The 27,210-nt window shown below is 62.1% G+C and overlaps 1 protein-coding gene across 2 annotated transcripts; it reads right to left on the bottom strand.

Moving 5' to 3' along the window:
• Positions 1-447: 447 nt before the first annotated feature.
• INAVA (innate immunity activator) lies at positions 448-17,149 on the bottom strand. Of its 2 annotated transcripts, none has more exons than XM_036277530.1 (10): positions 16,962-17,149; positions 10,719-10,864; positions 10,268-10,410; positions 9,806-9,922; positions 8,999-9,221; positions 5,903-5,956; positions 4,935-5,121; positions 4,622-4,795; positions 2,976-3,600; positions 448-1,846 (listed from the first exon to the last, which is right to left on the bottom strand). In XM_036277530.1, the coding sequence occupies exons 1-10, from the start codon at positions 17,114-17,116 to the stop codon at positions 1,754-1,756; spliced, it is 1,917 nt and encodes a 638-aa protein (XP_036133423.1). In that variant the 5' UTR covers positions 17,117-17,149; the 3' UTR covers positions 448-1,753. The 2 variants fall into 2 exon arrangements, with proteins under 2 accessions (XP_036133423.1, XP_036133422.1); XM_036277529.1 differs by lacking the exon at positions 16,962-17,149 and adding an exon at positions 11,896-11,951.
• Between the last annotated feature and the right edge of the window lie 10,061 nt (positions 17,150-27,210).

Here is a 27,210-nt window from a genome sequence, read left to right as displayed (position 1 = left end):
GAGAGCACCTCCATCACCCCAAGGAAACCCCGACTTGTCCAGCTCTGCAGACAGGCCATTTGTCACCAGAGCCTCCCCGATGGGCCAGCCACGAGGAGCTGGAGACTCGGCCGCACCCACAGCCAAGCCCGGCCGGCAGGACCCCGGCCTCCTGAGACTGCCAAGTCCCTGTCCTGTCCTTGGCGAAGTGGCTCCCAGAGCCCAGCTCTGGGCCTGGAAGACCTGTGTCCACTCCGCTGGGAACGGATGGCCAGAGAGGCCGCTCCTACCTCACAGCCGCCTGTTCCCAGGACCTGGCCGGTCTGCAGCCCTGGGCGGGCGTCCTGGGGAACGGGCAGAGATTCTCGGCACCAAAGAACCCTTCACCCAGTCTGCTCAGCGGACCACGGAAAACAGACTTTATTGAAGTGTTTGGCACGAACATCCACACAGGTGCAGCCCCCCAGCTGCGGACGTGGCCGGGCATCACACGGGACCAATAAGTTAACATACAGGACGCTCAGGTGTGTGGGCAGTGGGCGCTCAGTCGTGTCCTGGCCCGGCACACCAGAGGACACCCGGAGGGAGATGGCTGGGTCTGGGGAGGGGCTTGGGGACACACCGAACACAGCATCCAAAGTGGGACAGTCGACATGCAGGGCTGCCCCTCCCCCCGACTCTGCGCCGGCCGCCTGGGCTCTGCCCTCCGCACCCGCCCGTGCGGTGGGCAACCCCGCTGTCCAGCTGGGAGGACGGGTCTCGCAGTTAGGCACCCATTTCTCGGAAGCTGCAGCTGCACGACCGAGTCCAGGGAACTCGGAGGGAAGGGTCTGCGTGGGTGAAGTCAGAACCCAGGGCTCTCCTCGCAGCAGAGACCCCGCGTCCGGGGCAGGGACCCCCTCTGGTCTGAGCCAGCAGCTCCAGGCCCCCTCAGGTCTCAGCGGCTGGGACAGTTCATGACGCTGTTCGGGCGGGTGCTCCCGTCTGATTAGGGCCAGGACGTCCGGTCTCAGGGCTGACGCAGGGCGGCGCGTGGACTGCAAGGGGCTGTGACCCCGCCTGGGCCTCAGAGGTGCCACACGGTGGTGCCCCTCTGCAACATCCGTCCCGTGTCGGTCTTCAGCTTGAGCTGTTCTCCAGCGGGGGCTCCTGAGGCTGACCTGGTGAGGCCTCAGACTCAAGGCTCAGAGGTCGGGAGAATCCGGGAGCCCACAGGCCCCAAGTGGACATGCCTGGGGCCCTGCACAGGATTCAAGGGCTCAGGAAAGTAAGGGCCAAGGAAGACAGTCCTCCACCTGGACAGACCTCTGTCCCCCACTTGGCGTGTGCGTCACAGAGCACATTGTAGGGGGAGGAGGCTCCCCAGCCCGGCACCCCGAGGCACCCAGAGAGCTGGGAGACGGGGAGGGGTGTGCACACAGCACAGGGGTCAGGGGGGCCAGGCTGTTCCCCAGGGGTAGTCTCAGAATCAGAGGGCGAGCATTTGGGGACCGACACAGCCTTGTCTGCCTGTGTCCCGCCCCATCTTGCATAAGGAGACGCTGTCGGGCAGACAGACGGACAAGGCCTCGGTCCGGCATCACCACGTGACAGGGATCTCGAGTACAGGACACTATACGCCCTCGGTACTTCTGAACAAAAACTAGTAGAAAAGGGAAGTCTCAGCTCCAGGTCGTCGACCCGCGACAGGGACGGGGAGCTGCAGAAGGCACAGGAGGTGGGGTCTCGGCCCCCCAGGAGCAGCCCGCGCAGCACAGGGCACACCTGGCCACGCCTACACCTGGCTGATGATCTCTCCGTTCTCGGGTACGAAGACCTGCACAGGGGCCCCCTCAGGTGATCTGCGGAGCACACACACCGTGGGCACCTGCCAGGGTCAGAAGCAAAGGTGAGGTGGGTGAGCAGACTGGGCAGAATTGGGCACAGAACACACCCAGGACACCACCCTCGTCCTGAGGACTTGACTGACGGCAGCCCCGGCCCACCCCTCAGCCCCCAGGGATCACCCTTTGCCCGCTTTCCACTCCAGCAACCTTTGGGGTGTGCCAGGCGCCCTGACCTCCTACTCTCCCCTCCCCCCTTCCCGGTTCACTCCTCACCACCCTCCCTGTCTGACAGGTTGCAGTGGGCTGAGCTCGGCCAAGAACAGGTCCAAGCTTGCAGGACGGGGAAAGCTGGGGGCGCGGCCCAGGACGGCCCAGAGGCCAGCTGCAGTGGGAGGAGAGGAGGCAGCAGGGACACCCAGCCGAGCCTCCGAGCCTTCGGGGATCTAGGGTCTCAAAGCGGCAGCCTGGTCGCTCCAGGAGCGTGCCCCGTGCTGAGCTCTCGGTACCGGGGACACCAGAACTCTCATGGGTGCTCTGCTCACTTCCGCAGTGAAGAGACCGGGCCGGAGAACCCAGGGGGCCACCCCAACATCACAGGTCAGGGTCCGCTCCCTGAGCTGCCCTCCCTGGCTGTGGCTGCTATGCTTTCCCGACTGTTTCGCACGAGCGAAGTCCCCGAACGCCCTCCCTGTCTGTGACGACGGAGCTCCCACTTACGAGGGCGGGAGAGGCTGGCAGAGGTAACCCATTGCCCACGCATTCCTGGGAGGCAGCAGGCTGACCTGCACCGGGGCAGTCACTCAGGGCCTGGCTCAACCCATGTGCCGATCCGCTGGTCAGCTTGGTGGCACTCAGGGGAGTCGGGGAGCCCACTGACCAACAGGGAGCCCCAGGCTCTGGCACCTGCCAACACTTCTCCAAACTCCCTCGGTCCCGCCCGCTCAAGTCAGAAAATCCGGGTGGCTCACGTGGATGGGACTCAAGGGGGGACTGTGTGTGGGCGTGTGCTCCTGAGCTGGACACACAGGCAAGATGAGGAGGTGCCCAGGCAGTCAGGGTGCCCTCCATGGCCAAGGGGGATGGTCTCTGGCCTGCTGGTGTCTGTCCCTCTACCCTTGGGCCTGCTGGACGGGCGGCCCTTCTCTAGCCTGAAGGCCCGGCGACCCTCACCTGTGTCCGGGGCCCCAGGCCCCGCCCAGGGGGCAGGCTGCGCACGCGGAAGGCCCCGTGGCGGTCCAGCGAGTGGGGGCGCGCGCTCCGCAGCCGGACGCGCTCATGCCAGGACTGCAGCTCCTGGCTCACGGCCGCCCGGCAGAGCGCCCGGCCGGCGGGGCTGTCCTTGAGGGAGGGCGCGCGCGCCAGGCGGCCTCGGGGGCGCACGTGCTGCTGCAGCTGCTGCAGCTGCTGGAGACGAAGGGCCAGCCCCTCCTCCTCACGGGCCACCAGGTCCAGCTCGCTGGGCGGCAGGCAGCCCTCGGCCACCACCACGTACCGCCCGGCCGGGCAGGGCCCGGGGGGCAGCAGCAGCGATGGATGGGGCGCTGCCGGGCCCCAGGCCCCATGGTGGCCGGGCGCCCTGGGTGGGGACAGCGGCCGCAGGGCACAGATGTCGGGGCTGCTGCTGCCGGGTGAGGGCGCGTGGGACACGCTGGAGCCGTCGGAGCTGCTGTCCTCAGAGCAGGAGTGGGGGGCGTGAGGCGGCCGCGGGGGGCCACTCAGGGGCCAGCAGGAACTGGGCACGGTCACTGTGTAGTGTGTAGGGCGGCGGCGGGGACCTGCCCGGAAGGAGTCCATCCTGGGGGCGGAAAGGAGACAGACATCCTGAGTCTGCGAGGTGGGGACAGAGGCCAGGCAGGTGTCTCCAAACGCAGACTCCGTCCTGGCCCCACGTGGGAACTGCGGCCCTCACTCGTGCCTGGGGCCACACCGCTGTCTCGGGTCCTCAGCCTGCGGGTGGCCCTGTGTTCAGTGCGTTTCACCCACAGCCGCTGTCCTGAAGGTGTGAAAGCCTCTACGCGCCAGAGAAACGGCCACAGGAAGAGGGGACCGTGGTCTACAACCCAAGGCAGAGGCCTCTGGAGAAACCAGCCCGGACACTCCCAGCCCCAGGACCCCGAGACAGCACTCCTGTCGTCTTTCCTTACGGAGCCGCAGCAGGACAATGCGGCCCTCCCCAAGGGCACCAGCCCGGGCCCAGCAGGGGGGACGCACGGGGTCACAGGGCTGTGTGTGCCCAGAGGGGACGCCTTTCACTCATTTGCACCAAGGGCCCTGGCGCAGGTGAAACCTAAAAGCCAGTCTTGACCTGCTCGGTGGTCCCAGGCTGCCCCCATCTCGTGCTGTCTGACGAGAGTTTGCGGACAGGGGACCCCCAGACCCGGCTGGTGCCTGGACACCTGGCGGTTGTCCTGAGGACAGGACCACACGGCCTGTCCTGACTCGGTCACCTACGCCAGCACCGAGCAGCAGAGCGCTGGCAAAGTCACGTGCCCCAGGGGCGAGGACTTGGTTTTCAGGCATTTGGTGTCTGTGGCGACCTTGAGGGACATCAAACTACCGCAACTGATGAGAATCAGCTGCACACTGTCAGGGGCCAGCCACGGGACAGTCTGTGGACTCTGGAGGGCCCGCCCACACCCACGTTCTGTGGCCTTGAGCCCAGGGTGAGGGAAGAGACTGCCGGTGACGGGCTGGACTCTGGGAGAGGCAGGCTCCGTGGACGACGCGCCTCTGGCCTCACAGGCTGAGCGCAGCCTCGTCCAGAGGCCCCAGGATGGCCTGTCCCTCCCTACGTCTCGGGGTGGGCTGTCCTTTACCTCAGAGACTGCGACTGGCCCCTCTTCCCCTGCATGTCTGGGGTGGTGGGGGCACTGGTCCGGCCCTGCCGCTGGCCAGGAGCCCTGCGGACGGGGACCACGTGGTAGGAGGCAGGTTCCAGCAGCCACAGGCTGGAGGTGCTGGGCCCGTCCTGCGGCGTGGTGGCCGGGCTGCTGCAGAGGGATTGGGGATGGGTCAGGGCGGGGGTGCTGTGCTGAGGAAGGGGCCCCACTTCCCACCAGCACACAGCTGGCGCCAGGGGCAGTGCCTGAGACCCCTGCTCCCAGCCCCCTCCCTCCCTTGCACCCTGACCTAGACTCGCTAGTGGGGTCCGAAGTCCTCCCGGGCTTCTCATAGGGTCGGTCCAGGCTGGTCTCCTTCCAGGGGCCGTTCTGGATGGGGGCCCGGTCCAGGACCCCCGTCTCAAGCCCTGTGGCCGGCAGCCCCTCTGGGCTCTGGGGCGAGGATGCTGGGGCCGGCTTTGGCACCGGGGCGTCCTCTGCGGGAGAAAGGGCCCTGTGAAGGCAGCGGCTGGAGAACCAGCCCAACAGGAATCCCCGCCGAGCCCAGCCCTCCCTCCCTCCCTCCCTCCCAGGCTGCTGGTCCGGCTGTGCCAGGCCGTGGCTCTTGGCCCAGATAGTCCAGGGCTTCTCCTTGGGGACTGAATCCCTCCCTCACAGCCCTATCTCACGCCTGCCTCCTTCAAGAAGCCTCCCCAGATCGACTCTCCTCGGCTCAGGTGACTTCACTTGCCACCTTTGCTCCTGGAGTCGGGCCTGCAGTGAGCCCTCTGGTGCCCCGTTTTTCTTGCCCAAGCCGTGCTCATGTGTGCTGCTTCCTTATTGGCTTGGACACTCCCCTGGGCCGGACTGCACACCTTGGTCACCTTGACCCCACCCCCACCCCCAGCAGCCTTAGGGTTTGTAACCAGAGTTCTTAATCTGGGACTTGTATTTCCTGCCCCCCTCTGGTCACCAAGAACGGTGACTGCAGCCAGGTCTCCTGGGCTCTGACAGGTGCGTATCGAAATAAACGTCCAGGGCGGAGGGAAGGCCGGGGCTCGGCTGGAACTGGCCCGTCCCTCTCCTATCAGGACGACCAAGCATCCAGAACGGAAAGGGGACGGTGCGTCCCCACCTCACCGAGCACGGGCAGGGCCAGACACCAGTACCGGTAGGAGGGGCAGCCGCCCCCCATTCGAGGGTGTCACCAGTACACGCTGCCAGAGCCCGGGGTCCTGCAGAGGAGCTCAGCCCCGACTGTCCCGCACGGCCCCTCACCTTCCTCCGGAAGCAGCATGTCCGACAGGGAGCTGTCGTCGGAAGCACTGAGCTCTGGGAGAGAGGAAAGGAGACAGAGGTGAGGAGCCCAATGTGCCCCCAGCAGCAGCAGCCCAGGCCTGGCCCTGCCCCCTTCCCGATGGACCCTGGACCAGGAAGTGCCAACGGCGTGTTAAATACTCTGCTGGGTGTGAATTTGTTACTTGGAAGTAGACCAAAAGACCAGACGTGAGACAGGAAGCCGGATTTGCCTCCTGGCTCCGCCGTTACTTGTGCGACCACGAACAAGCCTCTTCGTTGCTATGGGCCTCAGTTTCCCCTTCTGTCACAAAAAAGCCGAGCTTTCTGGCGGCAGTTTCCTGGCGGCGTCGGGGGGAGGCCACGCTCCCCTCGCCAGCCTTCGCTCTGGGTTTCAGTGCAGGAGATGCCCTCCTGTTGATTCTGGTCCCCGCCTCCAGTCTTTCACAACAACCCGGGAATAAAGGCTTCTTTTTCGCAAATGCCAGGTTGAAGAAACGGTGGGACTGTTACCATCACGGCCCCGCAAGGCAGCTGGGGTTCAAGTCGTGTGTACTGGTCTGGGACGGAGACAGCAGCCTCGCCATCCCTGATGCCCCCAAAGCCAGCAGGTGGGCGTTCCATAGGCCGGGGACCTGCAGAGCTGGGCCAGGCACACCTCTCTCCAGCCGAACACAGAGTTCCCGAGGACAGGTCCAGGCTCGGCCACACTGCCCAAGCCAGGCTCCCCACCCCTGCCCTCAGCCCGGAGCGCCAGCTGCACCCCCAAGCAGAGGGACCCGCGGGGGTCACCCTCACACGCTCAGCATCTTACCGGCCGCTATTTTAATTCAAGCAAAATAAATGAAGTCAGTTCCTTGGCTACACGGGCCACATCTCCCATGCCCAGGCCCCGTGTGGCTAGTGGCCACCATGCTGGGCGGTCAGATGGAGACCAGTCCAGACAGCATGGCGAGAGGCTGCCAACCAGCAGACGCACGAGGGGCCTCGCCGATATTACCAGTGTGCCGGGGGCACGTCTCATCGGGGTCCCTGTGGGCACCCAGCTCCTGCACCCCACCACCTGCAGCGCTACTTACTCTCACCTCTCACCTGCCCCGGTAACCGTCCCAGACGAGCGTGGGCGGTGGTTTTCCTCTTTGGTTTATCTGTTTGCTATTTTTTTTTTCTCTTTTTCGTTCAAAACACCTTTCAGCTCCTCATCGCTAACCCTCCCTACGCCCTCCTTCCAGGAGTGCAGAGGTGGGCAGAGCAGGCATTGCTGGGGAGCAGTGTCCCCCGGCCCGCAAGGCGGGACACCAGAACCCTGGACCTCGAGTCCATGTCAAGACAGGGCTCGAGAGAGGAGACAGCGGCCTCCTCTGACCTGGAGGGGGACAGTCAGCTGCTACGCCCATTTCTTCTCCGCAGCCCGAGAAGGTTTCAGGGCCTCCTGCCTCCCACAGCGCTGACCACAGCCCCAGGTGTGTCCTGCCCGCCCCCCCCCCACTCCCAACAAGCAGCAGCATCGGCGGCAACGGTGGCAGCAGAGTGGCACCCCACACCCTCCGCCACCCTGGAAACCACAGACCCTGGGCAGGACCCAAGAGGGGCGGAGCCGGACAGGGACTAGGGCACCTCCTCCCCAGGGCTCCTGCCGGCACACCAGGGGGTGCCCTCAGGGCCTGTCTGCCAGGCTCAGCAGTCGGTGGTGGAGGGAGGGTGGCCAGCTTCTCCTCCATCAGAGCCCCGGGGACAGCAGTGTCCTCGTGCAGGCCAGAGAGGTCTGGCCACCTGGGCCTGGGTCACTGCCCATCTCCTGTGATTACTGGGTCACCCTCCTCCCTTGGCCTCTACTCCTGGCTGCTAAAGGTGACCTGGGAGGAGTCTGGTCATACCCTCTCTACCCTAAACCAGAGACCACGTTGGGGTGCGGGACTCCTGATCGTCACTGCCCGGGGCACAGGACAGGGGACCAGGAAGAGCTTCCCAGTCCCACACGAGGTCCCAACCTGGGGAGCCTGGACAGAGAGCCAGCCCCCAGGCTGCGGGCAGGGCCGGAGCCCGCGGGGGTGGGAGCAGCTGATGACTGCCCCAGCCCTGACCAGGCCAGGAATCCAGTTCTGCCCCAGGGCCACCACCAAGCCCTCCTCCCGCCCCTCACGGTGCAGATCGGAACCCAGGAGAGGCCTGGGGGAGGGGCCTGCCAAGGGCACGATGCCCTTGCCAGGGAGGGCTGCGGACCACAGCGGGGTTTGGGTCTAGGGAGGTAACCCGGCTGGTCCCACTGGCACCACCAGCGGCTGGGTCTGGGCCCAGACGACTCACCAGGAGGCACCATCACGGGTCCCTGGCTATGGGGCTCAGGGACTCAACTGCTCAAGAGGAAGGGGTGCCCCTGACCAGAGGGTTCTGGAAACTCAAGGGGTTGTGGGGCGGGCACTGGCGGGCAGGGCCTCCACCTGACCAGCCCGGGCGGCCGTGGGCCCTGGAATCAGCCCTGACACCACGTGTGCGGGGGCTGCCGAGCCAAGGCGCCCTGGGCGGCCTCACTCAGGCCGGCCGCCAGCCCCAGGACCCCAGGGCCTGACGCATGAGGCAGCTCCCTGCGGGCCCGCAGGGCGTGAGGGTGGACCGGACGCCCACAGGTGAGGAGCCCTGGGGATGAGCTCGAGGGCAGCCTGTGGAGGCCTCTGTCCAGGACGCGTGGGGGACGGGACTTGAGAGGATGCAGAGGGCAGGAGGGGTTTGCTCTCGGAGGAGCTGGGGGACAGGGTCTCGCTGAGGCTTGTGGGGGCTTGAGGGTCAGCAGGGGGTACACGCAGGCTTGACAGGGGGCGCGCATGGGCTCAGCGGGGGGCGCGCTCGGCAGGGGGAGCGCAGGCTCGGCGGGGGCACACGGGCTCGGCGGGGGGCGCGCGCAGGCTCGGCGGGGGGCGCGTAGGCTCAGCAGGGGGTGCGTGCAGGCTCGGCGGGGGGGGGGCGGGCTCTGCAGGGGGCGCGCAGGCTGGGGGGGTCGGGCTCGGTGGGGCGCGTGCGGCCGATGCAGCGCCCCACCTGCAGGAGCCGAGCGCAGGGGGGCCCAGGACACAGACGCACCTCGGCCCAGCGGCAGGGCGGCGGCGGGCAGGGACCCCCGGTGGCGCCGCTGCTCGCCCAGGCAGCGCTCCAGCGCCCGCAGCTTCTCCTCCTCCCGCAGCACCGCGTGCTTCCGCTGCCGGCGGGCCTGGCGGCCCAGCTTCTCCTCCCGGCTCAGCCGCCGCGCGGCCTCCGCGATGTGCAGCTGCAGGGCCAGCTCCTGCTCCAGGCTGCTCAGGGGGTCCTGGGGGAGGGCGAGGTGAGCTGGGAGGCGGGGGCCTGGGGACAGGACAGCCCACAGTGCCCTGGATCCTGGCCCCGGGCGCCCGTGCGGGGAGGGTGTCGGCCTGCCCAGCCAGGCGTGGAAACCCAAGCGGGACGTTTTCCCTCCTGACCCCAGAGGGTTGGGCAGGCAGAGCCCAGGGGAAGTGTCCCCTCTCACCCCAGGGAGGGGCTCCTAGGAGGGCCTGGGCCACCGTCCAACAAGGAGGAGGAGGCCAGACACCTGTCTGAACAGGCCACCGCCTCTCCAGGCCGGCGGTTAAGCTCTTAACTGATCTTCTGCCCACTGGGGACCAAACCCATGTCTGCCCCGGAGTTGCCAGCTGCCTGGCTGCCTAGGACGGCACACCTTCCCCACGGCCGTCTGGGTACACCTTAGTGGGTGCCCCTCATCCACGCAGCGCCCAGCACCCCTGTGGGTGCGACGGAGTGGAGACGGCCAAGTGCCGGGGGAGACACACGGCATCACAGCTTCCTCCTCCGGAGCTGGGTCCAGGCTCAGGGACCACCTCTGGGCACCGAGGGACGGCGGCCGAATTCCCTCACCTGCCCGAGCAAGGCCTGCTCATCCAGCTTGTACGCTGCTCCGATCCTGCGGCGGACCTTGGGGGCCTTCTCCCCGGGCTTGAGGGGGTACTCGGCTGGCAAGATGCCCGTCAGCTCCTGCAGGGGAAGCGACGTCACACCAGGCCGGCCGACAGTGTCCAGCGGGCACTGCCCACCCTCGGGGCGGTTTCACTGGCATCCTGAGGCACCTCTGCCCCCACCCCTCAAGCCTCCTCGTCCTCTTCTCCCAGAGCTGTGCCCTGACCCCGGCCGCTCGCGTCCTCTGCCCGGTCCCTCCGCGGCCCTGCCTTTCCCCTCCCGAGCTGCCGGTGCCCACGCACAGGATTCCGGGCACCATGCCCATCTGATTGCCAAAGCTCCCCTTTCCCTCAGCCCCGATATCCCACAGTGGGGCTCCTCGGATGAACCCCAGTGCAGACGTGCAGAGGGGCCCAGGCTCACCGCCTCCCGCAGGCAGAGCCTCCTCAGCTCCCCCAGGCAGGCCTCCAGGCGCTCCTCCAGGGCCCGCTGCTGCTTGCGCATGGCGTAGGTCAGCTCCTTCGCCTCCTTCAGCTCCTTCAGCGGGGACACCGGGCTGTCGGGCCCTGGGGGCGGAGGGCAGCCTCGCTCAGACCGCGTTGACCACCGTGGAAGTATGTTCGTGTACACGCACACACTCCCTCCCTCTGTCAGCCCAGATCCAAGCTCAGGCCAGCCAGAGGCAAGACCTTCACACCAGCCAGGGACAGTTTTCAACAGAGTGATCACTGGCACCCAAGTGGGAGATACCGGCTCCAGACGGTATCAGCAGCGGGGATACTGTCCAGCCCTCCCAGCGCCGCCCCCAGCAGAACCCCCCCCCCCAGCACCTCCACCTGGCCAGCCACGGCATCAGACTTCCTGAACCACGCACCAGACTGCAGGATGACACCGCTGTCCGAGTCGCTGACCTCATCCTTACTCTCCATGGCTGCTCTCTGGGAGGGGGCACCCGGCAGGGAGGCAGGACACCCTTCCCAGCCTGGCCCAGGATGTGTAGGCGGCCCGGGGTTTCCCCGGCTTTTAAGAGACAACAGAAAAACTACGTGTCAACAACCCCTGGCTCCAAACAGAGCTTAGGAGTCAGACTCGTGTGTGTGTGTGTGTGTCTGGGACGGGTGGGGGCTCTCAGCACAAGGCTCTGTGGGTCCCACCAGCACACCCCTGCTGCCTCCTTCCCAGAGAGGCCTCTTGCCCAGAGGAGTGATGGCCATGGTGGCCGTAGGAACTCCTGACCCCGGCAGGCAAAAGGATGGGGACTAGAAGGATGAAGGGGGGCAGCACAGGGCGGGGACGATGTCACACGGGGTATGGCTGTCCCCATAGGACGACCTCGGAGGCACGAGGGTGACCCTGTGGCCCCAAAGCCCAGGCTGCCCTGCTCTCCAACCAGGTGTTCATCAAGGTAGGTGCCGGAGAGCTGTCCCAAAGCCCCAAACCCACTCCCGGGCCACCAGCCATGCCTAGGAGAGTCCTCAGTGGGAGTCGGCCTGCGTCTCCTGCCCCCCACAGCCGGGGAGCCCCAGGAGTGTGTCAGAGTTGCGTGGTGTGGAGGGTGACGAGAGTGGGAGCCACCCAGGGACAGAGAGATGGCCACACCTCTGCCTCCCTGAGGCTCGGAAGCACAGGGGAGGCTCGGACACTGGCCCAGCTGAGTGTTGGCCCAGCTGGTGCCCCTCAGCCAAGCAGCACCTGCTGCCCGCCCCCTCTCCTCCCCAAATCCACACCCTGGTCAGCTGGCTGCTCGGAGGAGTGGAGCAGGGGTGGGGTGGGCGGGCAGGGCCGGGAGGCCGTCTGGAAGGAGCCCAGCCACCTCCTCCCTGAGTCAGCCCATTGAGCAACAAGGGCCCAGTCCCTCTGAGTCTCTGTCTGGGGCTTATCCTGCCCCCCCCCCCCACACCAGGGCATGGGACAGGGGTGGGGGCAGCCAGCCCCCAGGACAGAAAGCCAGCACGGAGCAAGGCAGAGAGAGGGAGCAGGACTTGGTCTCCAGGGCACTTCTGCCTGCGGAGACAGAACCAGAACCAGAACCAGAACTTTCCCAGACTCACCCGGGTGTCACAGCGCGCAGGCGACCACTGCGCCGGCAGGTCCTGCTCCCGAGAGCTGTGCCCCGGGCAGTCTGGAGGCAGGACTCCCAGGAAAGCTTCCTCGGGCCTTTGCACACCTGCCCCAGAGACAGACTGTCAGTAGGTTCTGGGGACACTGGAGGAGTCACCCCGGCCCCGTGCATCCTTCCCAGACCCTCAGCCTAACAACCCCGGACCCCGAAAAGCCGAGGCCAGGGCCAGCCAGAGCTGGGTGGTCTCGGCAAGCTCAGGACAGGTAGAGGTACTGCTCAGGGAGCTGTTAATTAGTCACACTTGTCCATTAATTATTAACCAGGAAGGAACTGCCTTGGGAAGTTGCGGGACCTGGTGCAGAGGGGCAGTTCCAAGGGGAGCTACGCAGATGGCCGTAGCTGCCTCTCCCCCAGCTCCTGCGCCCCAGGCCGCGGGGTCCAGGGGGAGGCGCTGCCAAGCGGGGGTCCCAGTCTGACGCTGAGCCCACTGGGACTCCAGACTCAAGGCTGTGTTACCCTGGGAAAGTCACCTTGCCTCTCTGGGCCCCTTCCCCTCAGGCACAGTGACGAGGAGCCGGGCTGTGGCCCTCCCAGCCCCAGCCTGAGCCCGGCCCCTCGGGCAGTGTCAGACTAGGCCCCGCAGCAGGCCCCCTCCTCAGGCCCCGCCCGGGCTGCTCTGCCCACCATGGGGACCTCCAGGAGCCCACCTCTTCGGGGACAGGGAGGGGGTCTGGAGGCTGAGGAGCTTCGGGCTCTGTGTTCAGGTGAAGGCAGTTTGGGGAACGCCCCACCCCGTCCCTAACATGGAACCCCTGCCCTTTGGCCCCCCGGCCCCGGGCCCTAAGCAGCAATCCACCTGCACAGCTGAACAAGGCCCAGAGACAGAGCAGGGTGTGGAGGGAGGGGCGACCCCAGAGCCCTCCTCAGGCCCGGCCACTGGGGTCCTCCCTTCTCCACGGGCCAGGAAGCCAGGTTCCGGGCCTCTCGCCCAGCTTCCCTTCCTCCTGTGGAAACTGAGGCCTCAGAACTGGAGGGACAGGCTCGTCGGGGCCCACCAGCACCTCCAGCACCCCTGGGCCCGACCGCAGGAGGAGGGGACGGTGGTGCTGGCCACTGCCTGGGCCGCTCCCTGGCTCAAGGACCTGCCCCACCCGCCCTGCCCTCACCTGCTTCTGCCTGCTAGTCCGCGTCCAGAAACAGCCCCGTTCCCAGGTCAGGGGGCCCAGAGCCTTCTCATGGCGCCTGGGGTTCTCCCCAGCCCCGCGGCCTCCTGCTGCTGGCCTCCACCTGGCTCTCTGGCCCGGCCGGCTGCCCTCACGCTGGTCCCACCACAGCCTGGCCTCCGGCCCCTCCCTCCCAGGCTGCCGGCCCCTCCCTCCCAGGCTGCCGGGCCAGGGGAACCAGGTTACTTGTCGTGACTTGAGTCAGAGGGAGGAGCAGGTGAGCTAGCCCCTCCCTGAACAATCCACCCTGGCCGCTCCTGGGCCTCTGCACTTCCGGGACTGGGGACTGCAGGGCAGAGGGAGCAGGGGCTCCCCACAAAGGGACCCCACAGGGAGGCAACAGGGGTCCGGTGTTCATGGCCTTGAGGGTCCGGGTGCAATGTACTGAGCTGTGAGGGGTCCAAGTGCCCTCCTGCCCTGACTCTGGCTCCTACCTCGGGTGGTCACTGCCCTCCCGAACCTCAGTTTCCCTTCCCAGAAGACAAGGCCCACAAGGCCCCGGAGGCGGGGTGAGGCTGACTCTCCACGGGGAGCACCAGCGAGAGACACAAACAAGGCTAGGCCACCCCCTCTCTGTCCACCTGAGTTCTGGCTCTCCCAAGGCACCTTGAAAACCTCGGGAAGGCCAGGCCGTTCCTCACCGGAGGACATGCTTTCACTGATGTTTAGAGGTAGAGGAAGGAGGCGAGAGAGACGAACATCGACGTGACAGAAAAACATCGATCGGTTGCCTCTGGTATGCACCCTGCCAGGGATCGAACCTGAACACTGGGTATGTGCCCTGACCAGGAATTGAACCTGCGACCCTTCAGTGCACAGGGACAATGCTCCCACCGAGTCACCTGGCCAGGGCTGTTCCCCCTTTTTTTAAAAAAAAACATTTTTCTTTATTGATTTTAGAGAGGAAGGGAGAGGGAGAGATAGAAACATCGATGAGAGAGAACATCGACTGGCCGCCTCCTGCATGCCCCCAACTGGGGATCGGCCCAAAACCTGGGCATGTGTCCTGACCGGGAATCGAACCGGTGACCTCTTGGTGCAGGGTTGATGCTCAACCCCTGAGCCACACCAGCTGGGCTGTTCCCACTTTGTATCCCAGACACCTCCCCCCAATGATGAAGGCCATCACCTCCCTGTTTGTTACTTATATCTGTCCCTCAGGAGGGTCCACAGAGCACTGACCTGAATCCAGTCCTGTCCCCAAACATAAGGGATAGAGACCAAAACTAAGCCTCCAAGTCTCCCACCCCAATGACCCTCAAACAAACTGTTGGAATTCAGCCCATTCCTGGGGGTAAGCGAGGGGAAGGCCACCTGTCGCCTGTCGCCTGTCCCCAGCGGGCTGAAAAGCAGAAATGCTGTAGATGAAGGTTTCGCCCACCACCTGAAACCATGGGTCCTTACGACTTTGAGTAAATATAGTTCTAAATCCTGGCTCTAAAAATCCTTTCTCTCTACCCCTGAGAGATCTGACTCATGGCCACAGGGCTGGCCCTCGGCAGGCTAAAGGGAACGTCTTGACCTAAGTTAGGGTTCAGCTCCTGAGCCCAGGTACTTTCCATGAAACCACACAGAGGGTCACAGGGACAGACCTCAGAATTGTCCTGAAGCCCGAAGCAATGACTTGCCCATCACCCTAACCTCACCTTCAAGCAGTCGACTCTGATTTCACCCTATTTAATCGGCCACCTGCCTGCCATAAACCGGTCCAGGCTTTGAGCATTAGACTCCGTTCTCCTGGATGGCACGATCCGTTGGTACAGTGGCCAGTATTTGTCCACTGCATTTCGTGTCCAGTGTCTGGCTCTGCTGGTGCCGGGTGCACGGACTCTTTCTGCCCTTACACACCTCCCTGCCCCCCACTCTGATTCTCCACCAAGACCCCTCCCTGGAATCCCAGCCCCTCGACCTAGCTCTGGAGTGCTTCCCTCCCCCACCCCACCCCTCCCCCGTCCCCCAGATGGAGAAGTCACCTCCACCAAGCACCTCCGTGGAGCAGAGCTGTGTCCCCCTCCAGAGCTGTTTCCCCCAGAGCTCCCTTAGACCCCTCCTCTTCGATCTGCCCCCCACAGACACGCACACATACCCAGCTCACCCTCACATTCCTGCACACCCTCTCCAAACAACGCAATCCCAACCCTCCAGGCTGACCAGCTCCCCTCCCCAGGCTGAGGTTGAGGGGCCCCAACAGGGAACAGCCCCATCCCAGCCGAGGTGAGAAGCCTGCTCAGGGGTCAGGAGCCTAAGCCCTTCCCTTCTGGAAAAACAACAGCCCTCCCACCCCCTACAGGTTTGCTACATTCTTCCAATGTCAAACAGAGAGGAGTTGGCTTTGCCCCTAATTGACATGCTCCCCCCACCCTGCCCATCCCCCAGCTCCAGGTGGGAGAGGATGGAAGTTTCTAGAATCAGCAGTATTTTCTGATGCAGAAAATAAAATCGAGAGAATCACTAACAGACCCAGTGATACTGAAACGCAGTAGCAGACGTGCGTCTGCGTTCACATTATACAGGATCACCAGCGGGTATTTTCATGGAAGGGATGAGTGTCGACAACATCTCGGGGCAGCTACGACGACCAGTGTGATTCGAAACCGAATTCTGTGGAGGGCAGAGTCTCAGGCATAGCTGCACTTGCCACCTGCGTGGCCGAGAGCTAAATTTCTGCCCAAGGTGATAAACATGTTTCCCAACTGAGCTCATGAACCCTCTGAATTCTCTCCAGAGGTTTCGGTGCCTTTGCTGGCTCCCTCCTCTGAGCTCAAAGGCCCCTTGCACCCTCAAATTCACAGGCAGAACTTCCCAGCTCAGCAGAATCTGGGGTTTGGAACCAGATGGGCAAACCATCTCTCCAAGACCCCCAGGCCCACCGGAGCTCAACCTGCCATACCATTCTACCCCAAACACCAAGGGAGGTGGGCCAGGAGCTTGCTGGGAACTTGGGGTTCAGCACCCCACTCCCAGCCAGTCTCCGAGATCAAGGGACTCGCTGCAAACCCAGAACGTGGTCACTCAGCCCAGCAGTTGGTGAGGACTCTCTGTTTTCTTGAATGACATTAGACAACTTAAAAACCGGTCTTTGAAAGGAGAAAAATGGCATCTCTTGAGGGGGGTGTTCCTTCTTAAGGAAAAGTCCTGAATCATGAAAGTCGACACCCCCTGACCTCCACTCGGCAACGTTCAATTCGGCCTCGAAGTTTCCTCTGATCTACACGCCTGAAGTCCTGAAAAGCCAGGGCCGGTCCTGCGGCCACATCGCCCCGCACCCAGCTCGGGGCGCCCCAGGCGCCCAGAAGCCCCCGAATGAATTAACAATCGGCGGTCAGCGCGGGGCCGCAGAGGAGAAAGCCCAGGCTGAGGGCCCGGGACCCTGCAGGCCGAGGGGTGGGGCGGCCCCTGAGCCGTTCTCCTCCTTCCCACCGGGAAAGGTGTTGCCTCCAGCAAGCCGTGGTGGCGTGGCTGGGACCAGGGAACCCCACGCCGGCCCGAAACGCGCCCTGAAACCAGACCCCTGGCTTTTCTTAAAAGCCCCTTTGTCCGGTCCACCCTCTCCCCTCCCCCACCGCGCCCTCCGAATCCCGGCGGCGGGGACTTTGCTCCTTTTGTCTGGCTGCTTTCGGGCTTCCCGGAACCTGGCCGGGGATCCAGAGCGCGGAGGGTCCACGGAGAAAGGTGGCGGCGCTGGGAACAGGCATTTGGGGTGGGAACTCGGGATTCCCGCCCCCTGGGCGCATTCCCCATCCCGGGGAGGCCCCCTCCGCGGAGGCCGAGGGCGGCGGGTGCAGGGGCCGACCCCCCGTGTGCCCGGCCGCGGCCCCCGGTTCCCCCTTACCTGTCCCCCGGAGCTGCGGCGCCGCGAGCCCGCGCCCGCGCCCGCGCGCCCCGGTCAGGACCCGCAGCCGCACGACCCGCGTGTCCAGGCCGCCGGCCCTCCCCCCGGCCCGCCCTCCCCGGAGGTATTCCCTTTAACTTCGGCATTTGCAGCATCCCAAATGTTAAAGATCCCGAGACATCTGTCCCCCGGGGCGTACCAAGGCGCGGAGGGGGGGAGGCGCACGGCGCGGCTCGGGGTCCCCGCCCCGGACGCGGGCGGCGCCGGCTGCGCGGCGGAAGGGGGCCCGCGGGGCCGGGCCGCCCGCGGGGGCCCTGGCTCCCGGGGCGAGGTCGCCCCCTGCGGCCCGATTTCGGGCTCCCGCGTGCGGAACCCCCCCGCGGCGGCCGGTTCCCGCGGCCCGGGCGGGAGGAGGCTCTTCTGCGTCCGCGCGCCGCCCTCGTCCGCGCGCTCCAGCCCGGCCTGGCGGGCGGCTCCGTTCCCGAGACCCCGGGGCGGGAGAGGGCACCGAGCGGCGGGGGCGCCGCGCCCCTCCGCCCCCGCGCGCCCCGCGCGCCGGCAGCGCCTCCCCGCCCGGCCCCCGCCTCTGCTGCGCACTGCGAGCCACGTGCCCGCCGCCCGTCGTTCACGCCTCCCCCGGCCTCCCGCTCTCGGTGCGCAGGGAGCGACCTCGGGCTCGTCCCCGGCCCCCGAGCGGTGTTCCAGCAGGAAGGCCGGGCCAGCACCCGGGCGCAGAGGGGCCGCGCCCCGCGCCCGCGGGGGACCCAGGGCAGCCGGGGAGGTTTGGGGAGGAAGCCAGACAGCGCAGGACGGACAGACGCTTAAGCGAAGGGGCAGCGGGGTTGTGAGACCTGCAGGGCGTCGGGCGTGGAGGAGGCGCAGGGACGGAGGGTCGAAGGGGAGCCGGCTGGCGGGCAGGCCCGCGGGGGCAGGACTGCTCCGTGTGGCTGTCCCAAGTGTGCACTGTCCGGAGTGTGCTCTGTCCCGAGAGGACAGGCTCGCCCATCCCCGCCCACCAGGCCCAGAGTCCTGGCCCTGTACCTCCGGGCGGGTTTTCTCTAAGGGTACGGACACTAGACGAGCTAGCTGGCTGCTAGCCGAGGATGTCACATTTGTGGGCCGTGGTGGAAGAGACTTGTGGATATGTTTGGGGAGGCTGACACGCCAGATTCTGCAGGGTGGGCTGGCAGGCTGGACCGGGAGAGGTGCTGCGGGGTCCGAAGGCAGGCAGCTCGCGGGAGCCTCCCTCCTGCAGGGTCAGTCTTCTTTCTAGTAAAGCCTTCGACTGATTGAGTGAGGCCCACACACATTTTGGAGGGTAATCTGCTTTACTGTTCATTTAAATGTTAATTTTATCTTAAAAAAAATAGATAGATAGATAGATAGATAGATAGATTTATAACTGCCTTCACATAAACATCTAGAATAATGTTTAGCCGCCTCTCTGGGTACATGTCAAGCTGCACATAGAAGTGGCCATCACGCGCATGAGGAAAGCAAGGCTGGGCAGGCACCCAGGCAGGCCTGACTTGGGGTGGTTGGCACGGGGGTGTGAAGTGGAGGTGAGTCAAGAGCTATTTAGGGGGCAGAGCGTCTCACTCTGGTTGACTGACCCGCGCAGACGAGGGAGGAGGTGGGGATTCCCAGGTGTCTGGCTGGAGGGTTGTGTTGAAGAAGGTGCTCGAGGTAGGATCTTCATGGTGGGTCCAGGGACGGTTTTCCTGGGATGTGGCAGGGGCCCTTGGAGAAAACGGAGTCCTTCCTATGGGGGCGGGGGGCACCGGGCAGGATCTCCATAGCTGGGCTTCTGAGAGCTGCATGGGGGCCAGAAGCTGCCCGTCGCCCCGCACACACGGTGTCTGGCCCTGATGACTCTGTCCTTAGCCCTGGGCCCAGCAGCCGGCCAGGCTCAGCTCGCCCCTCCTGCCCCCTTGCTTTGTGGGCTCCGAGGCCCACAGTGCCCCGGTAATGCCCTCTGCAAGGAGCTCTTTGGAAACCCCAGAATGAGTTGGAGCCAAGGCCCTGCTTCCTCTCCTGACCGCATCCTGCAGCCCACAGCTGGGGCAGGTGCAGGAGGGCACTGCCCAGCCCCCTCGGCCTCTGTTGGCCGGAACCCTCTCAGCTGGGCACAGGCAGGTCAGTAGCGGTGTGAGGTGTGAAATGCGTGCAGCTGACCTCGGGGGTCCAGCCAGGAAGGGAGCTGCCCTCACCTGCTCAGGGGAAGAGACCCCTGAAACTGGGGCCAGGCGCTTGAGTCTAGAGAGCGGCTTGGCGAACGGCAGATTCATCCCTGGGGCTCAGATCCCGAGTGGCAGGGGATGGGAAAGGAAGCCTAAATACCACCGGGTCTTTTCCAGAGCTGAAGGTCCTGCCCCTCACCCTCCTGCCTTCTCTCTTTTCTTTCATTTCTCCTCTGCCTCCTCCTCCTCCTCTCCAGTCCCTCCACCCTAGTCTCAGGGGCTCCCACACTGTTCCAGGCCCACAGGACCCCCCTCCGCCCTTCCTCCAAGCTCCACTTGTAGCTGCTCTCCCAGGTGCCACCACCAGGGAGAGGCAGCTGCCAGTAGATGGCCCTTGGGTCGGGACTACCGGCCTCCATGAGTCCTGGAGGAACCCCCCAGGGGCCAAGGGATGGATGGCCCAGCACGTGGCTGCAGGCTCTGGTCCAACCCGGACTCCTCCCTGCTTCCTAGGCCCTGCTGGGCGCTGGTGGAGGACTCGGACCCCTCCTCTGGCGAGGGCAAAGCCTGGCCCTTCCTCAGCATGAGCCCCAACCCCCTGCCCACCTTCCACCCCCCGGGAAGGAGAGGTGATAAAACATCTATGTGATAACCTCACCTCCCTGGCCCGAAGCTGTCTACCAGGGACAGAGTGTCACTTCCTGTGGCCCGGCCACGCCAGCCTGCCCACCCATCCCCGAAACACCGCTGCCTTCTCTTAACAGCACTCAGAGTGAGACAGGAAGAGCTCGGGCGTTCTCAGGGGAGGTGGGTGAAAGTGACGTCGGAGGCTGTCGAAATCGAGTAACATCGTCCGTGCACAGCAGGCCCCCAGCTGCTCCCCGCCACTGCCGGCCCCAACGGGCCCTGGCGTTCGGTCCGTTCCCGGCTATTTGTTATAAATACAGTGGTGGGACACAGTGACACCCCCAGGGGGCCTGGGGAGAGGGGCCCGAGTAGGATGCGGAAGCAAGCTTGGGGGGATCATGACTGGCAAAGCCACATGGGCTGAAGTCGGGGTGGGGGAAGAAGCCGCTCAGTTTGTTGTCTCGGATGCTGTCCAGAGCCAGGATCCCTGCAGGAGGGGTTAAGAAATTTAAAAAAGAAATATACCCAAACGGTAACAGCAGTTCCTTCCGGGGAGGGACAGCTTGGGGCTGGGGACAAAGGGTACTTCTATCATTTCTGTGTGAATGCTTTGCTGTGGAAATGTATTCCTCATCTACGTGCAATTTCTGTAATTAAGTTGTTTAACACTTGTATTCTGAAGACGTTCCAACATAAATAAAAGGAGAGGTACAGTGACCTCTCATTACCCACCACCTAGACTTGGTAATTATTATTTCCCTAATTTACTTAGTTTATTTTATGATTATTATTATTTTTTTAAATCCTCACCCGAGGATATTTGTGTATCTTCAGATAGAGTGGAAGGGGGTGGAGGGGAGAGACATCGACCGGTTGCCTCCCCCACGACCCGACCAGGGCCGGGGACAAACCACAACCGAGGTACGTGCCCTTGATTGGAATTGAACCCATGACTCATTGGTCCGCGGGCCAACGCTCTAACCGCTGAGCCAAACCGGCCAGGGCCACTTAGTTTAGTTTTAAACTGAAATATTGTGAAGGGAAATCCTGGCGTGGGTCAGACCGTGACACTGTTTCAGAATGCGTCGCTGGAAAAAACGGGCCTGCTCCTTGTGCAATTGTGTGACCATTATCACAGCACCTCTCCAAGTCACCCAACCCCGAGTCACATCCAGAGTCCCCAGTGGGCCAGTCGGTCTGCTCGTGTCGGCCCAACAAGGATCCATGCACCTGGCCCTTGAATCCCGGTCCCCGCCCTGACTTTTTTTTGTATCACCTCAGCACCCTGGTGAAATCAGGGCGGTGGTTTTGTGAAACGTCCTGCACTCTGTGTCTCCTCTGCTGCCCTCACGCTATTTAACTCACTCCCAACCCCATGTGCTGTCCCCTGGACGTTAGTGGCAAAGGCCTGAACGGATTCCAGCTGGTCACTGTCAGGGAGAAAGCCCCCAGGTGGTGCTGGGCCCTCGTCCCCATCCCCATCGGGGAGCACAGAGCCCTCTGGTTACTCCTCTGGTCAGTGGGTTCAGGGGCGACGGCTGCTCCTCCCCTGTGAGCTTGTGTTTCCTGGTGTCACTGGGAAGTGACCTGCATGGGGACCTGAGGGCTGTCACAGTCCAGTTCCTGTCCCTGCTCGCTGAACAGTTAGATCATTGTTGCCTGAATCAATGGGTTCATTCCAGGTTGCCAAAGGTGATCTAGTTCTAATTTTTTCTCTTAAAGAGCAGTGATCTTCATACAGTGTGAGCCATCTCTTCTTACCCATCTCTCTTCCCATCTCAGACTGTGACATAAGAGAACCCCGAAAGGCAGCCCTGTTGACTGGTTATACTTTAAAATAACCTCCCCGCCCATACAGCACCAGCACCGGGGAGCCCTCCGCAGGCCTGCCTGGGAGTCGTTAGACTAAGACTCGGTGCAGGAGGTGTATGTGTGGCGTGACCCTGGCACAGGGGTGCGGAGACAGGGGCGCATCAGCATAAATGCATTTTGTTTTTATTTTTTGGGTTTTTTTTTATCCTCACCCAAGGACATTTTTTCATTTTTTGTTAAGATAGAGTGGGAGAGAGAGAGAGAGAGGAATAGAGAAACATCGACGTGAAAGGGACACATCAAGTGGCTGCCACCCGCACGACCCAACCAGGGCCAGGGACAAACTGCAACCGAGGTACGTGCCCTTAGTGGGAATCGAACCCGGGTCTCTCTGGACCGCAGGCCGACGCTCTAACTGCTGAGCCAAACTGACCAGGGCTGTTTTTGTTTTTATTAAAAAGGAGAACTTGATTTTTTCTTTTTCTTTTTGCATTTATCTTCAGATAGAGCAGGAAGGAGAGAGGGAGGAAGAGAAAGAGAAACATCGATGTGAGAGAGACACATTGAGTGGCTGCCACCCACACAACCCCAACCAGGGCGGGGGGGCAAACTGCAACCAAGGTACGTTCCCTAACCTGGGACTCTGTGGTCCGCGGGTTGACGCTCTAACCGCTGAGCCAAACCGGCCAGGGTGTGTCAAGGCATTTTGAAGTGGGCTGAGGAATTGTCTCTCCTTTGTCTCCTGCCAGTGACAGTCCATTGTCATGAACGATGGGGTTGATCGTTGTTTGTATATGATGATTATTTTGCATTGATCATTTTATTTTTTTAAATATGTTTTTGATTGTTTAGAGAGAGAGGAAAGGAGAGAGAGAGAAACATTGATGAGAGAGAACATCGATTGGCCGCCTCCTGCACGCCCCCTACTGAGGATCAAGCCCACAACTGGGCATGTGCCCTGACGGAACTGACCCGCAACCTCTCAGTCCGTGGGACGATGCTTCATCCATCCACTGAGCAACACTGGCCAGGCTGATCATTCTATTTTTAATTGATGGGTATGCGACTACTTCTAGCCTGTGGATGGGTGCATTTCATAGAATATTTAAAATCTTTTTGGGTTTTTTTGTTTGTTTGTTTTTATCCTCACCTGAGGACTTTTTTCCATTTTTTGTACAGACAGAGTGGGAGGAAGAGAGAGAGAGGGAAACATCGATGTGAAAGGGACCCATCGAGTGGCTGCCACCCACACGACCAACCAGGGCCGGGGACAAACTGCAACCAAAGTACGTGCCCTGGGAACCGAACCTGGGTCTCTCCGGACCGCAGGTGGACGCTCTAACCGCTGAGCCAAACCGGCCAGGGCTAAAATCTTTTTGAAAAGCAATAAATTAGATAAGTGTCTGGAGAATAGGCTGGCCCACACTCGTGGGATTGTGGAAACTTTGGGCCAGAGGGCGCCTCGTTCACCTGTGATTAAGGCTGTCGGTCCCGCTCATGGTGGGGACTGCTCTGGGCTCTGCAGGGCTTCCTCGGCCCGGGGGTGAGGTCCTGGGTCTCCTCACAGGCTGCCACTGAAGGGCCACCGTGATTGACCAGTTGTCTGGGAATCAATGATGCACAGAGCCACTCAGTCCTAGTTCAGAATGCTCTGTGATTTTCAGGCTTAAGAACAGAGAAGTAGGAAAAGGAAAATAACATTTTATTGAAAATGAAAGGTCCACACAGCTTTGTTTTCTTCTCTGATGCCAGAAAGCCCTCTTCCCTACCTGTTCTGTGTGGGGTGGAGCCTCCGATTGTCCCTGGCTGTCCCGTGAGACGGAGACGCTCATTTGTCACCCACCGCCGTCCACACTACTGGCACGTAGTAAACACTAATAAAAATGCGTTGAGTCGCCCTGGCCGGTGGGATCAGCAGTTGGAGCGTCAGCCTGTGGACCCGGGATCGCAGGTTTGATTCCCAGTCAAGGGCACGTACCTCGGCTGTAGGTTTGATCCCCAGCCCCGGTGGGGGTTGTGTGGGAGGTAACCAATTGACATGTCTCTCTCACATCAATGTTTCTCTCCCTCCCTCTCTCCTTCCTTCTCTTTCACTCTAAAAATCAATGAAAAAATATCCTCGGGTGAGGATTAACAACAACAATAAAAAATGCATTGCCCGGCGGTGTGGCTCAGTCGATGAAGCATCGTCCCACGGACTGAGAGGTAGCAGTTGGATTCCTGGTCAGGGCACATGCCCAGGTGGGGGGGCTTGATCCCCAGCAGGGGGTGTGCAGGAGGCAGCCAACCGATGTTTCTCTCTCATTGAGGTTTCTCTCTCTTCCTTCCTCTCTAAAAATAAATAAATAAATAACTTTTTTTTTTAAGAATGTCAATGAATTTGAGAAGAGAGCTGCAGGGTAGAATTCAATTCTGTTTCATGAATCTTTTTTTTTCCTTTATTGATTTTAGAGAGAGAGGAAGGGAGAGGGAGAGAGAGAGAAACATTGATGGGAAAGAACATCAACTGGCCGCCTCCTGCACGCCCCCCACTGGTGATCAGCCCACAACCTGGGCATGTGCCCTGATGGGGTATCGAACTGGCGACCTCTTGGTGCAGGGTCGACACTCAACCACTGAGTGTCATTCACTGGCTGGACATGAATCTTTTTATTGCGTATTTAATTCCCAACAATTACGGCAAACATGCAGCCTTTAGCATGGGCCAGAGAGGTCTGAGCAGTTCTCATGCTAACACTTGTAAACCCTTTGCAAGCCCCGAGATGAGATGCTTCATTTGTTCCCCCGTGACAGTAAGATTGGGACTGGAAACGGGTATCACATGCCCGCGTCACAGAGACGGTGAGGAGCCGAGCTGGGACTTGAACCCTTAGCTCCTCAGTTATGCTAGTCTCCCCAGTCAGCATACTGGGGTCTAAAATTATAATAAATAATTGCAGGCAAGGGCTGGATCTGGAACAGGTACTCAAAGCCCATCTGAGCTGGGAAAAGGTCCCTGTGGTGTCGTCACCAGAGTGAAGTCCTGAGCAAATGGAAGGTCTGACCCAGAGGACAGGTACTTCCGGCTCGTCCGCATGGGAACCCTTCAACAGGACACCACGAAGTGTACGTGGCAGAGGGCACGACTGTGTTCTGAAATTAAAACATAAACACCAGCCCTGGCCGGTTTGGCTCAGTGGTTAGAGCGTCGGCCCGCGGACCGGAGAGTCCTGAGTTCGGTTCCCCCTAAGGGCACGTACCTCGGTTGCAGTTTGTCCCCAGCCCCGGTTGGGGTCGTGTGGGTGGCAGCCGGTCGATGTGTCTCTCTCACATCGATGTTTCTCTCTCTCTCTCCCTCCCTCTCTCCCTCCCGCTCTATCTGAAGATAAACGCAAAAATGTCCTCGGGTGAAGATAAACAACAACACCATCTCATGATTCCAGCGATGTAGAAGGTGAACACAGTAGAGAATGGTTGGAGAATAAAAAGAAGAAGAAGAAAGAAAAATATTGCTATTCGGGTGGAGGTTCCCGAGTAGTTTTAATACTACATTTTTCTCTCTTTATGGAAAAGGATCATCTTAGCAAAGGAGACCTGAGAAGGTTTGGGGCCTTGGGGTATGTGAAAAAACAAGACTTGGTTAAAAAGATGGAACGGATTCCGCGAGCTGGTGGCCCGCGTGGCTGGGACGCGGTGCAGGGGAAGCCCAAGGCACCACCCACTTGTCTGAGGATGTTTGGGGTGAACAGCACTGCACTGGAGGGAGCTGGGGAGCAGGCAGCGTGGGTGACAGTCATTCTCAGAGCGGGCCGAGCGAGATTAATCAGCCCGTCTGGCACATCTCCGCAGGCAAACCACAGCCCTGCCCAGACGCTGCGGCCGTCGCCTGGGGCTGCATTTCCTGCTTCGCTGCGTCTGTGACCTGGGCCGCGCCATGTGCCCTCTGAGCCTCGGCCCCATCCTCTGTGAAATGGAGCCGTGGTCCCTGCTGACCTCGGGGTCACGAGAACGGATAAAGCCCTGTGTGAGGCGTTGCGGGGACAGGAGGGGGGTTGTTATGACCTTAGGCAGGTGACTTCCCGCCCGTGGTCCTTAGTGTCCTTCGCAAATGGATAAAACGGGCTTGGGGCTCGAACGTCCCAGGATGTGTCCGGGTCTGACTTGGGCAGAACCAGCTTCCACACACTGGGCGATGCTCTGGGTCCCATGGGAACGGAGGGGGAGGCGAATTCCTGTCTCGCTTCCTCTCTCCTCTTGCCAGGCACCCTGCCTATAGGTCTCCCCATCCTGGGCCCCATTTCACTGAGGCTGGGGGGCCGGGGGGGCACAGGGTGGTAAGGAGCCTTCTGCCGGCCGCTCAGCCAAGGTGGGGAGGTTTAGACTGGATGCCCTCTGACAAACGGGACGTCCTCACCAGGTCCAGAGACCTCACTTTCTCCCAGGGTGGCAAGGGGCTGAGTCATATCGCCAGGCACAGCTGTGCCAGCTTTGCCATTCTTCTGAACTCCCCAGATCACTCATCACCCCGGGACCTGGGTTCCCACACTTACCCTGAGAAAGAGCCACGGGGTCAAGGGAGGTGAGAAGGAAACCCAGGATGAGTCACAAGAGTCAAATCAGAATCACACATGCCCAGGGTGCCCGGGGGCTGACCTTTCTGAACCCAGCCCAGCTCCACCCGCCCTCTCCCTGGTGGCGAGGGGAGGGAAGGGGGCCTGGGATGGGATGACCCTGAGGACGTCCCGGCGGGGGCCGCCTGTGCACCGTGCTCAGCAGTACTTCCCAGAACAGGATTCCGCTGGTCTCTGAGGCTCGAGGAGGCGGGGGGACACCCTGAAACAGGCGAACCCCGCACCCAGGACCGACTCGCTCTAGGCTTAGGCAGTGTCCAGCTCTCCGTGAGCAGCTCGTACAAGCAAAACAGGACAGAGAGAGAGAGAACATTTCGAGGATAAAGGACGGAAGTGGGAAAAGGACATGCCACCTTCTCTAGCAGTCGCCGTCAGACCGACCCTATTCCCGCTAGCCCGTCTGTGTGCTTCCGTGACCTTACGCAGGACGCAACAGCCGTCCTCCTCTCCACGTGGTGACACGTGGAATAAAACAAGCAGCGAAGCCGGCACCCCGGAATCCCGGCGCCCCGACACCCATCAGCGCCGAGGCAGAAAATGCTGCTGAGACACCTGGAGACAGGAAGGAGCGAAAGACTCTCGAGCCGCAGGGCTCTGGCAGGAACAAAGATGACAGTCACTTTATGTTCCTGAAGCAAGTGGGAGCTTAGCAGCAATTTTGTTCCTTTTTTTTTTTTAATCGTCACCCGAGGACATTTTTCCACTTTTTGTTCAGATAGAGCGGGAGGGAGAGAGAGGAAGAGAGAGAGAGAGAAACATCGACGTGAAGGGACACATCGAGTGGCTGCCACCCGCACGACCAACCAGGGCCGGGGACAAACTGCAACCAAGGTACGCGCCCTTAGCGGGAACCGAACCCGGGTCTCTCCGGACTGCAGGCCGACGCTCTAACCGCTGCGCCAAACCGGCCAGGGTGTTACTTTTTTTTTTTAATCATCACCCGAAGACATTTTTCCATTTTTTGTTCAGATAGAGTGGGAAGGAGAGAGAGAGAGAGAGAGAGAAACATTGACGTGAAAG

The sequence above is a fragment of the Molossus molossus genome, unplaced genomic scaffold, assembly GCF_014108415.1.
Source record: "Molossus molossus isolate mMolMol1 unplaced genomic scaffold, mMolMol1.p scaffold_m16_p_23, whole genome shotgun sequence".
Lineage (NCBI taxonomy): Eukaryota > Metazoa > Chordata > Mammalia > Chiroptera > Molossidae > Molossus > Molossus molossus.
The sequence above is the reverse complement of the archived record's forward strand: the minus strand, read 5'-3'. Positions and strand labels throughout refer to the sequence as shown.